The 13,362-nt window shown below is 38.2% G+C and overlaps 1 protein-coding gene across 1 annotated transcript in view; it reads right to left on the reverse strand.

The window, feature by feature from the left end:
- Positions 1-735: 735 nt before the first annotated feature.
- Positions 736-13,362, reverse strand: part of LOC123760304 (WAS/WASL-interacting protein family member 1) — a 134,261-nt gene continuing 121,634 nt past the window's right edge. Inside the window, 2 exon segments of the mRNA XM_069338368.1 lie at positions 736-3,156; positions 12,950-13,006. Coding sequence (XP_069194469.1) covers positions 2,954-3,156; positions 12,950-13,006 — 260 coding nt within the window. The 3' untranslated portion in view covers positions 736-2,953.

The following is a 13,362-nucleotide window of genomic DNA, read 5'->3' on the forward strand; positions in this document are numbered from 1 at the left end:
CAAGTAAATACGACTATGCTGGGCATTTAGATACTGTATTTCAACGACAAAATCAAATGTTTGTAATTAATCCACAAGTCTCGGAACAGGGATGTATGAATTATGCAAATTTTGAAGACTTGAAAACAAATCTGGATAATATTATGCATACTGAGTGAGTGAAGGTAGGGTGACAAGCAGACACATCCACAATGCTTTAGTCACTATGTATTACCATACATTAAAGTGGTAAAAGAAAACAATTGCACAAATTCAAGTAACTCAAGATATAAGTACAGTATTGTAAGTTATTTGGTGTGTGTGTGTGTGTGTGTGTGTGTGTGTGTGTGTGTGTGTAATTATATATATATATATATATATATAAATATATATATATATATATATATATATATATATATATATAATATTATATAATGTGAGAAAGCTGCAGAAACACACAAGCCATAGATCACTAAGAACTCTAATTGATATATATATATCAACTCTAATTGATATAATATATATATATATATAGAGTTGATATATATATATCAATTAGAGTTCTTAGTGATCTATGGCTTGTGTGTTTCTGCAGCTTTCTCACATTATATAATATTATATTATATATATATATATATATATATATATATATATATATATATATATATATATATAAAGTTTTTTCATATTTTATACATACATACTCTGTATATCACAGCATTCTGTAATAATATTAAGTCCATATAAAATACAATAATTCGTGAAAAGAATATTTATTTAATATGGTGAAGTTTATAAAACACAAGAATTTATTAAAATAATGGCATGTAATTCAGCAGCGGTCATACCTTCAGCAACGCTCACCAATGGTGCGACTAGAGGGTAAATACGAGTCGGCTATAGCTGCTGAACTCTTGATCTGGCAATTACAAACAAGTTGGTAGGCAATAAATACAAATGGTTTTACAACAACACAATAAACAAAATCCATGAATATATTTTAGTGGATAGGGAAAATTAACTTATTTCTAACGTGGGTAAATTTGAAGGTAATAAGACAGACAAGTACTGGAACTGTGACAAATTATAAAAAAAAAAAAAAAAATAAGATTTTGTAAATATACTCCAAAAGAAAATGGTAATGGATATGAGTGTGGCACTCCAGAGAGCACTGTGGAAAAGGACTAGTGCATCCATGAAGGTGTTCATATGAGAACTGGTGTCAAAGCAAGATGAGGCAGGAGGAAGCAGCAGACATGAGGATCCAACATCCATCCAAGTTGCTGTAACTCCAATACTATACAAGAAAGGCACTGGCTGCTCCTGGAAGTGTTTGTAAAGCTCATTATGGACAGCATGCACACTCATGTGCATCCCATCCATTCTCTTTACTTAAGACTCCAGACTCCTTAAATACACATTTTTCAAGACCATCCAAGATCCCAGTAGTTAGCGGAAGGCTTGATATGTTATCATAATCACAAAGCTCTCTCAAGAATGTAACATTATAAAATTCGAAGGAACAGAAAAAGATTCAAATAATAGAATTGAGCTTCCAAACAAAAAATTTAGACGATTCAATGCAAAAAATGTACAGCTGGCACCCTAAAAGGAATGTGCAAAAATCACTTATGCAACACCTAAAAGTTTCCACATAAGGGATAATTTAAGTGAACTTGACCAGTATATTGATTGTAACTACTCTCTTCGCTTAAAAGACAACAGTCTACCTACTCCAATTTTAGGAGCCTCAATTCCTTATCAGTTATTTGTGTTATGTTTTACTCGAGATATAATACATTAACCCAGCAACATTACTTGTGTATCTGGTTATGTCATATACAATATATTAGACTAAATGATATCTATCTCCATCACAACTCCATGGCACACCAATTGCTACATTGTTTATAGTAATTCAAACAGCACGTCCAGCTGAAGGCTTATACTGTACCATCAGATGCCTAAAGAAGTCTTCATAGGCTTAAACATGTTCAATATTAAGCACCCATCCTTGTGAAATACGCAGTGAAAGTAAAAAAAAAAAATTCTTATCAAGGAACCTTTTAGGGTTTTTAAAGTAACTGAAATGGGAACCAGCTAAATCAACTTTACACTTCAATACAATCTTGTACTCGTTCACCAAAGTTTTTGGCTTAACATTCCAACGACTTACCAAAAATGAGCAGATATTTGTATGAACATCAACAATATTTACAGAAATGAACAGGAGTAACTTGGCACTCAGAAGTTTTAGGAAGTCAAAGTTGTTTTTCAGTCTATTCCTGATATTCTGGATATTATGCCTGAAAAACATTCAATTCAGGCAATCCTAATTCCAGAAAATATTGCACACTCAGTTCTGAAGTAAAATATTCATATTTCAGCACTTCTTATCTAAAATCCATGATTTCCTTGTCAAATAACCATTAAATTTCAGTGTTTATCACATCACATAAGGTCAGCAACATTTTGACTCAATACTTTAGGGAGAGGAAAGGGTTATATAATATACAAAAGGCACTTATATGCAGTTCTATCTTTGCACTTGTGTAGTGTCAGTGCCATTGCAATTCACGAATTATTTCCCACATGGAACTCGAGATTTAAGTGCATTCAGCTATTTCGTCAGCAACTGGCCAAAAACAGTGTGTTCCAAACATACTGTAGTATAAACACTTTAGTTTCCTTCCATTTGAGTCCAGAATTCATTTTGACTTTTGCTAACCAAACCATTTCCAACACAAGAATCACATTACTTTTCTCTTGTCCAAACAGGAAGGAAAATCATTTTCACTCTCAACAACTGATATTACAAAAATTTGTATGATGTATAACAGATTCAATTTGCATAGGCAGGAAAGCACATACCAAGTATCCAATAATCATACGGTAACATCCCCAAACAACGAGACACTTGAGAGACAGGACTCTTCACCAAACTGGCACACCACGCTGACGAGACAAGCAATCACTAGCAGTTTGACGCCTCCGTACCATACATTTTTGGGCCCACTTGAAGGTGGATAGGAGCGTGAGGGGGAGGGGGAGGTGGGAGAGGGTGGGTACTTGTAGAAAAACGATGTAAAGATGATTGAGAAGAAGTAGCGGACATGGAAGTCGAAGGATTGGGAATAGGTGGTGGGGGTGGGGCACGGCGCTGACCGACAGGTTTGGCTGGAAAGAAAACAAAACAAAAAAATAATTTCAACATTACAAACACAAGGCAAAACTAGAAATAACATGCTGAAAAACACACACAAATTCATTATTAATGTAAAAATAGAACCAAACAACAGTGGTAACAATTAAGAAATCACACATTAAAAATATTAATCAGAATGAAGATGAAATTCAATACAGGTAGGCAATTTCAAATTGATAATTTATGGACATAATCTACTATAAAGCCCATTTTCATCAACAATACATTTACTTGTCCTTAAACGTGCTCAGCACTTCCCTTAACCTAAACGTGCTTTCGAAGGGTAACAGAAAACAAAACTCTCCTAGCTTGCTCTTTTTTTCTTACAGTTTAAGTGTACTCTCCATTTCACTATTAGTCCCTTTCCCTTACTTTTGATTATCTTGAGATGATTTCGGGGCTTTTAGTGTCCCCGCGGCCCGGTCCTCGACCAGGCCTCCACCCCCAGGAAGCAGCCCGTGACAGCTGACTAACACCCAGGTACCTATTTACTGCTAGGTAACAGGGGCATTCAGGGTGAAAGAAACTTTGCCCATTTGTTTCTGCCTCGTGCGGGAATCGAACCCGCGCCACAGAATTACGAGTCCTGCGCGCTATCCACCAGGCTACGAGGCCCCTGAGGAGAATGGAATGATCCTTCCATTCTATACACATCTACGTATAGTCCCTAGCTATGCCATTACCACGAATTTGGTTTTCTCTACATGTCCTTACCAATGGAACAATTCGAAGTAACATGCTTACACTATCACATAAGGGGTCTTTTTATACAAATTTTGTCAGTCGTGCTGTTTGAATTCTTATTATTTAACCATTTCCATGCTGCCACAACATTTCTTTATTCATAACTCTAACTAAAAATTTGAAACCCATTCCAATTGCTTACTTCAACTATACTATCTATTACCATAAAAATAGAGATTCATATTTTTTAAGAGAACGTTTTTGTACCAAAACGATTCTATTTATTTATTTATTTTGAATGTAATGAAACACCATTTCCTGGGTGAGCCCCAGAGGCTTCCTGAAGCTATAGGGCTAATATATAATTAGTTAAACCAGGGCATTAGTCAAAGAGAGTTCAGCCTACCAGGGACCACGAGCCAGAACCTGGCCCCCCTCAGAAAGACACAGGGAGCAATGGCCCTGGACAACTCCTGTGGTTTTTCTTATCTGCCATCAACCAGAGTTAGACACTCAGGAAGGTAGGCATAACAAAACAGACCCCACATGGTAAGAAAATTGTAACTAAAAACTGAACAGAGAGGCAGAACTCCCTCAATTTCCAAGGAAATTAGGAAACAAGTAAGGGTCACACCATTCCGTTCCGCGCAGTCCCCCCCCCCCTCCCCCACGTTTCCCAACTCCTGGTAGGGGAAGGGCGAGACCCGGACCTATCACACCAGCTATCTAACCTCAGTTCGGAGGCTAAGCATAAAAAAATGCGAAAACCACTGACTAGGAAGGAAGGAGAGAGGGAGGCTGCCAGGGATTTTCGCACATTTTCTCACTCAGAAAATGGCGTTTCATTACATTCAATGCTGGCTTTCTGTGGGGAACCCCTTTGGTTCCCTAGAGCCACATGACCAGAGATAAGAAAAAGACGGACTTACCTGGAAGGCAGTGGCTACGTGTCCGTCAACTCGAAGTCGAGGCAGCTGGCTGCAACCTGTGACCCAAAACCACACACAAACACCCAGGACCAGGAATGTTAACCAAATAACGGGCAACCAGGACCTTGTTCCACCTCCAAAATACCCACGCCTGAATATCAGCCCAAGATATGTTGCCGAAGACAGCAGCCAAAGCAGCAAACTTCCCAAATCATGAGCATGAGGGTAGACTTGGTGAGCACTGGTTACAAAACCCCAGCAGAAAGATGACGCATCTGTGAACACATTGACGAGGGTTCAGGTAGGCACCCCCCCCCCACCTTGAGGCCAAACCCAGCGATCGCAAGAAAAGTGAAAGGGGTGGTCCCTAAAGAAACCAGATCAATTGCCAAAGCCAAACCCAATCCAGTGGGTAAACCAGGACAGCGAAGTTCAGACTCTCACACAACTGCTCGAGCAACCACCGAGTGACCCTGGACACCCCCCCCCCCCCCTTAGAAACAGCTCAAGGTGGGACTGCAGCTGCAGCAACGCCTCCGGAGGGAAAGACATGGAAGCGGTCCAAGAACCCCAAACAAGACCCAGCCAGGTCCGAACCTGGGACAGAACCAGATGGAACTTCCTCCAGCTCACCAGGAACCCGAACCCGGCAAGCTAGGAAAGAACTACACCCCTGGCGAGCAGACAAGCAGACGGGCTGGGAGCCCACACCAGGCAGTTGTCGAGTTAGGCCAAAACCCGGACCCCTAGCAGATGAAGACGGGTCACCACAATCCCGGAAAGACACATGAATACGTTAGGTATCAGATACAAGACAAAAGGATTCTTGGGAAATGAGGGAGTTCTGGTTCTCTGTTCAGTTTTTGGTTACAATTTTCTTACCATCTTGAGGTTATCTTGAGATGATTTTGGGACTTAGCGTCCCCGCGGATCGGTCATCGACCAGGCCTCCTTTTTGTTACTCCCCGGGAAGCAGCCTATAGCAGCTGTCTAACTCCCAGGTACCTATTTACTGCTAGGTTACAGGGGCATCAGGGTGAAAGAAACATTTTGCCCATTTGTCTCCGCCTCCACCGGGGATCGAACCCGGAACCTCAGGACTACGAATCCGAAGCACTGTCCATCCAGCTGTTTGGCGCCCTTTGGGGTCATATCTGCCTTCAGACCCCAGGTCATGTGGGGTCTGTTTTGTCATGCCTATGTTTCTGTGTGCCTAACCCCTGTCGATGTCGGATAATAATAATAAAAAAAAAAAAAAAAAAAACAGGGAAGTTTTCCAGGGCCATTGCTCCCTGTGCCTCTCTGAGGGGGGGCCAGGTTCAGGCTCATGGTCCCCGATAGGCTGAACTCCTTTGACTAATGCCCTGGTCTAATGAATTGCATATCAGCCCAATAGCTCCAGGGAACCAGAGGGGCTCCCCATAGAAAAACTACTTTTTTTCAATTATTTGCTTCAATAAAAAATCTTTTACTTACACCAAAATAAATCTAAAACTTAAAGTTGCATTAGTAGAAAATATACTTCAAACAAAACTAAAATAAGGATTGAGCAAATCAGACAAGAAAAATATAACTGGCAATCTAAGCAACAGCTGCAGTGTAGCAGAGTCGGAGAAAAAAAAAAAAGATAAGCATTTTATACATTGTGTACTGAATACAACTTTGCTTTAGTACACAAATATATGGAGATAATTGTATGTAAAGTTCCCATAGGTTTACTGCATTTAATAATGTTAAATTTATATATTGGCATATAAAAAGACTTGCTGTGTAGAACAACAAATCAAACGACAACCTTTTCTTCTTGCAAATTGTATAATCTTTCACTTGAAGAAACACCCAACACATTTATTACAATCCCGGCTCATTTTCTTAATGGCAATACTGCATCAGCAACTAGCACTTGAACAGGTGCACTTGACAGCTCCTTCGTAAAGCAAATTAAGCAGCTCCATAAAATATGGCAGCGAAGAAGGCAAGATATGTCAGGTGGGGGAAAAATGACTTAGATCATGTTTTATTATTATTATTCATTTGGAGAGCAAAAGAATTTTGAATTATGGAATCTAAATCAAGAACATCACAAGTGTATTGGGAAAGTAGACAGAAAGTAGACAGTAAATGTCAGTAAGTACGATTGAAAATGTTCATTTATCGTTGAAGTATGATATATTATGGCGTTTGTGTATTAAAAGATTGAAATTTTTTTTACAAAACATGAATTCTGTATATATTTTGTTATGAGGCTATGTAGTTAGTATGCATTACTAACTACATCCTTTTGGGATGTAGACTGTAGACCAAGGTTCTACTGTAGTTAAAATACCAATTGACCACCAATATCTATTTTTCAAACTCTCTATGTGGATATGTTTTGAAATGTAATGAAACACATTTTGTTTATAATCACTAAATTAAGAATAATTTAAAATAAAGGAGGCCCAGACATGAGCTCAGGCAAAAATGAGCTCATTCTCATAATTTGAGAAACATTACATTTGAAGTTGTTTTTGCCTAACCATTAGCATACGATTCTTGGCAACCTGCTTAAGGAATTGAGGAGGTGCTCATTAATCTGCGAGTGGCAATATTATCGAGCTTTCACACAAAAGTAACTGAATTTTAACTGTGGTGGCCAGCATCAAAAGTGTTGTACATTACGTTTGAGGAGAGGTTGGACAAATTAACAATCCAAGCAATTGCTTCTGCTTTCCTTCAGCTCTCTGGTATGCCTTGATTGCATTGTTTAGAATGTTTACTACATAACATATATATCCATGAGTTTTCCTTTTTTTTTCAGTGTGGAAATGAAGCACAAGATATGTACCTGGATTGAAGGGGTTCTGGAAGTTCTTCTACTCCCCAAGCACGGGCCAGGGCCAGGTTTGACTTGCGAGAGATAACATACACAGTACAAGGCATCAACAGTTTAAGGCAGAAGACAAACCTGAATATGTGCAGTATAAATGGAAATGATGGCCCTAGCTGATATCTCATGAACGAAATTAAAAAATAAGTTTTACAAATAAATATTCAGTATTAAATAATGGTATGCTTATTGCAGCAAATGTGTTTGAATTAACCCCCTAAACTCTTAAGCAGAGTAAGCAATAAAGCAAATAAGAAAAAGGTTTAGCATTTAACAGTGCTTATGATTACCTGCTAAACTCATCTAGCTGTTGGACGTTGATTATAAAGTGGCTATAGAGTACTGTACTGGAAAATAAGAAATCTTTCTCTGGCACTTTGAGGCTTCAAATAGCTGCTGAAAATACTTTATGTGGGATTTGTAAAAATCATATTAGTGAATCAACAGTTTTCATTGCAAATGCTAATCAAATGCAAGCAATGATTATACATAAATACTGTACATAAAATCACAGGCATAGGTCCATACAAAAGAAAAAAAACAAGGAAAGTACAACACAATGTGTACAGTGTACTACACACTTAATATAAATTATACATAAAACTATTATTAAATTGTGTACGATGCATGTAAGCTAACATCTATGTGAATTGTGTGCAGCTTTATCTGCAGTACGTACTACTGCTTATAAATCAAGAGACTTAGAAAATATTTTATTATTAAGTAATAATGCACCAACATTGTGAAGTAAAAGTGGATGCAAAAGTAATTATGACTAGATGATATAGAGCAGGCATGTCAAACTGAGGGTCCCCCGAGGGTCATATGGGTCACATTTGTGTTATCAAGAGGGGGGCCACACACCACAACTGATTGAAGTCATTGAATTAAAAAAATTTGCAGAATATTTGTTCTATAATATTAAATTATACACCAAATTACAGTATCCTTTGTGCAAGCCGCAGGTGTGCTTGCAAAAGGCTGCATGTTTGACATGCCTGTTATAAAGTAATTATGACGTAAATGCACACTTTTGCACTTGGAGCCTGCATGGGTTAACCTCAACTATATGTACTGTAAATATAAGCATAAAATGGGGTTAACGTCAACTATATGTATTGTAAATATAAGCATAAAATGTGAAAACAAGTAAAATAACCCAAAAAAATGGTAGTTATAATACACTTTAAGTTGAAACACGCATTGCACACACACACATCCAATTAATGCACCCTTAAAAATTTATATACACACATGCATAAACTAAACAATATACATATAAATTACAGTAACACACTTTCTGTATAACTAATTTATTTTAGAATTATTAATCACATTCTGTGTTAATAATTAGTACAGGTTATTCATGTAGCAAGTACTGCATTGTTTGGACCAATGAATATGTTGGATTACTTCCGTATTAATTAATGTGAATACAATGGTGGATTTCTCAGATCTAACAAACATAACTTTTTACAGTCGGTCACACAGAGGGTCTCATTTGCGCCTGACATGAACATATACCCGCTGTGCCAAAATCAATGTCATTGTTATTGTCGCAGCCTCCCCTCTTCATTGTTTTAATAATTTATCACTTTTACATTCTGATGACACAAACGTTTTATCTATAATCCAACAGTAAGCTTTCCAATGATACTAAAATGTGTCATCCGATTGCTATTCACAAAACTTTCGTATGTTCATTGCTGTTGTGCACAATAATAAATACTATTTATTTTTTTTGCATCTGTTCTCTGGAGACATTTGCAAACATTTTTTATATAAAATTTATAGTTATAACCCAACAAATAACTGAGAAAAGATTAAATGATTGTAAACAGTTTTACGAATTGCTGAGTGGGAACCGCTAACTGCCCCATGTTTATATACATAAACTATTATAAGTATATTTTTGTTTTTGCTTATACAGTATTCTGTTCTGCTGGGACATCTGTAAGATCACTGAACACCAACATGGTGGGAAACCCAGCAAAACTCTAACTGTCCTAAATGTGCTGAACATGAGATACAACAAATGTTGGATCTTGATCATTACAAAATTATAATGGTTAAAAAGACTAGGGCTTGACAGAAGTGCATGTGTTATACAACAGTGGCACTGCCCTATGCAGATCTCCATATAATGGGTTCCTATGAACAATGTGCCAAATCCATTCACCAGGTTTCCCCTCCAAAATTTGAGGGGTTCAAGTACACATTGTACAAGTGAGAGCTTCACAAAATTGAACAAAGGGAATTCTTCACTGGGGTGAGATGCACACAAGACAGGGGACACATTGCCAACATGAACAGAGAGAGCGACGTTTGGGCAAAGAGTCAGGATCTCAAAGAGGAGTGAGAAGTGGGGATCACTTTTAATGGGAATAGTGGTCAAAGAATGATGCAAGAGCAAATAGGTGCTTTGTAGAACCCGTGAAAAATATCGAAGGTAGTGCCAATTGTTGTACTGTTTACCCTGAACCAATGCCACCAGTTCTCCCTTACTTCACACTAAACTCCAAACTTTTCATAAAAAAATTTGCTAGCCAGACAGTTATAGCTACACACCTGTAAGTCACATCAGCCCTTGCAAATCCAGTACAAATACCTCTGAGCAGATGTACCCATTCAGGAAGCATGAGAACAACACTGACTAAAAGAGGCATATACCAGAGAAAGCACTACAGCCCTGAGAACTCCACCAAACACAGATGAGGCCTGAACCCAATAAAGCCATCTCAAAGCAGCAGGGACAGAAACCTTGTGTGAAGAATCCAACTAAGGGACTGGAAATCAATAGCAACAACTGAAATCACTGAAGAGACAGCCACCTCTGGAAAGAAGAGAGATGAAAAGTCATTAGGTGTACAGAAAGGGAAGGAACCAAGCCAAATCTAAAGCCTGAGCAACCCCAATATTTTGGAATGTGAGATGAGCCATAAAGAAGTTGCAACTGCCTCCCAGAGGAGAGGAGCGAGCATCTTTGGCAAACTCTCCAAAGCCAAAACCACAGGTAACAAGGCCACAACACCCAGCACGCAAGTCAAAACATCGCGGCTGCCCTGGAGCTGGTTGGAGAACAGCTCAATCACAGCCCATGTGCACACTGTCCAGATGTGCACATGGATGCCAAATGAACATGGGGCTCTGTGATCCTGAGCCCAAGAAAGTAAAGGCAGCTGCACATGGAGTTGCCACATGTCCACATCCAAGGGCAGGACAAGAGCAAACAAGCAAGAATCAAGTGGCACAAAAGTCATACCGCCCAAGAAAACCCGAAAGACGGAGCCCAACTCTCATCACGCAAGGGTTCAAAGTATGTAAAAAACAATGCCAAGCTCACAAGGAAAATAAAAGTTTGTCTGCAAACCGGAAGAAGCAGGAACCTTAAAAGCCAAAGCCAACTTGAACTCAAAAGGAGACATAAGTGAAGAAAGCGAGGTCCCAATCCTGCCGAAGGAACTGAGAAATAAGTGTGACCAGGGTGAAGGGGTGGGGAAAACAGAAACCTACTGAAATAAAATGCATTTGAACACTCTAACAGAACTCAGAAGTGCACCTGGGATGGGACAGCCAAGGAATCAAGCTCAATCATCAACATAAGATAGGCAGTTAACTTTACCACCTCAGATGACCGAACAGAGTCGAAGGGGTAGACTCCTGACCCAAAGACCCCAGACACAAGAGGAGAGTTTGTAAACAAACTTCATTAAAGAAAAAAACTCTGAGAAGGAACCAGATACCAAGAAGGGTTGAATGATATCCAGGAACTCTCCTCGAGGTCTTCACAAAGGACACGCAAGAGCTGATGTTACTTATAAGTGAAGAGCTATCTCAGTGCAGTTAGCTACAGGAAATTCTAGAAAATTCACATCACAACTAGTTATAAAATTTCTTTGATTAATGTTTCCAATTTCCATATGGAAAAGTTCTCCACTCTTTCAATGTCATTATATTTAGTTTTCTCTTAACTTTTGTACTCATCTTGTGGTATATCCTTGTTCTAAATATTCTTGTTTGCACTTTACCAAGTGTGGGATCCATACTGGAGCTGTGCATTCCATGACTGGCCTAAAATATGCCTTGTATAGAATTCTAAATGATTCTTTGCTTAGGTTCTTGAAAGTCATTCTTCTGCTTGACTGTTTTGTACATTGCTGATGTTATTATATTTCACTGTTGCAATCCAGGAGGAAAGTCTGCCATCTTTGCTACATTCTACAGTACATATTTAATTATATCTGCATAAAAAAAATTTCTTTGTTTATTAAATTGTGTTTTTTAAAATGTTTTATCAGATGAAAATAACAAAAAAATTGATAATAAAAACCATGCAAGGTATTTTGTATTGAATCTCCTCTTGCATCTGATGGAGTCTAGCATAATCTACTCCAGTATAGATCGTGTTTTCTGTTCCAATATGTTATTTTATATTTTTGTTCTTATTGGTACTGAAACAGCTAGGACAGATTTTGCTTAAATCATTGTGTAGAGGCTAAATGCTTGTGACCTGTTGGGGGGATGTTGAAAGGGTCCAGCAACTGTTGCCCATACCAACTGTACATGTTATCATCACTACCTTCACAAATCTGTAATAATCTCTTATTGTACACAGACCACCACCACTACCTGCACATATCTGTCGCTACCAGAAAATTTGCACACTATCACCTACATGTAGATGGATGGAACAAGTGGTAGTGGATGCCAAAAATGCCTAGTTTCAAAGCATCATATGACAGAGTACTGGAGAGATGGGACACCAAGAGCATAGCTCTCATCCTGTAACTACAATTAGGTAATTACCTGTCACCACCACTCTCAGTACACACCTGTCACCACCACTATCAGTACACACCTGTCACCACCACATCTCTCTCATCAGTATCGATGTGCTGCCCTCATTGCTCAATAGTTGTACCAGTTATCCCATCTTAAACTTTACACAGTTAATCTCTATTCATAATACCACAGCATTAAGGGGTCTGCTTAACCTCTAAATAGCTTGCGCCATTTAGAGGTTAAGCAAGCAAACTCTCTCTAATAGGTAGAACAGAGGTGTTCCAATGTCTGCTGTATACCATCCACATTTTTGGCACCATGTGGCATCTACAACATCTAGATTTTGTTTATGTTTTGCTTTGTATTACTGAAATTAAGTTTTGAGGAAAAAGATGTTAGTTATTCAACATAAAAAAAAGTCAAGAGAAACACTGCCTAATATATGTAAGTGAGCTTCATGATCAAACAAACACACCACACTAGTCATGCAGATTCTCTTGCCTTCAGCAGTGAAACTTGACAGATGTAAATATGAACTATGAAGATAGAAAGGAATATCTGAAAAAAAAGGGGAAGTGTTTCCTTACTGATTTTATTTCTAAAATTGCCAATAGCTATGTTACCTGCATATAACTTTATGCTTCCTAAAGTAAACAACAAACAAAATGTCATGCAAAAAATATGCAGTAATAAACGATTTATCAAAATCAATCAAGCAATAATATGAAAAGAAATGCAATGTACCAATAGGGGTGCACCATAAACCTCGTGATAAACATAATATAATACAAAATATAAACATAAAGTATCCAGATATTTTCTAATTGTTTAACTTGCTTATGTATTTATTTCATCTTGGAACTGTATCATTTTCCATGGCTTTAACCCCTGGCCTGCTCAGTTTTGACAGGCAT

The sequence above is a fragment of the Procambarus clarkii genome, chromosome 39 (genome assembly GCF_040958095.1).
Source record: "Procambarus clarkii isolate CNS0578487 chromosome 39, FALCON_Pclarkii_2.0, whole genome shotgun sequence".
NCBI classification, from domain to species: Eukaryota; Metazoa; Arthropoda; class Malacostraca; order Decapoda; family Cambaridae; genus Procambarus; species Procambarus clarkii.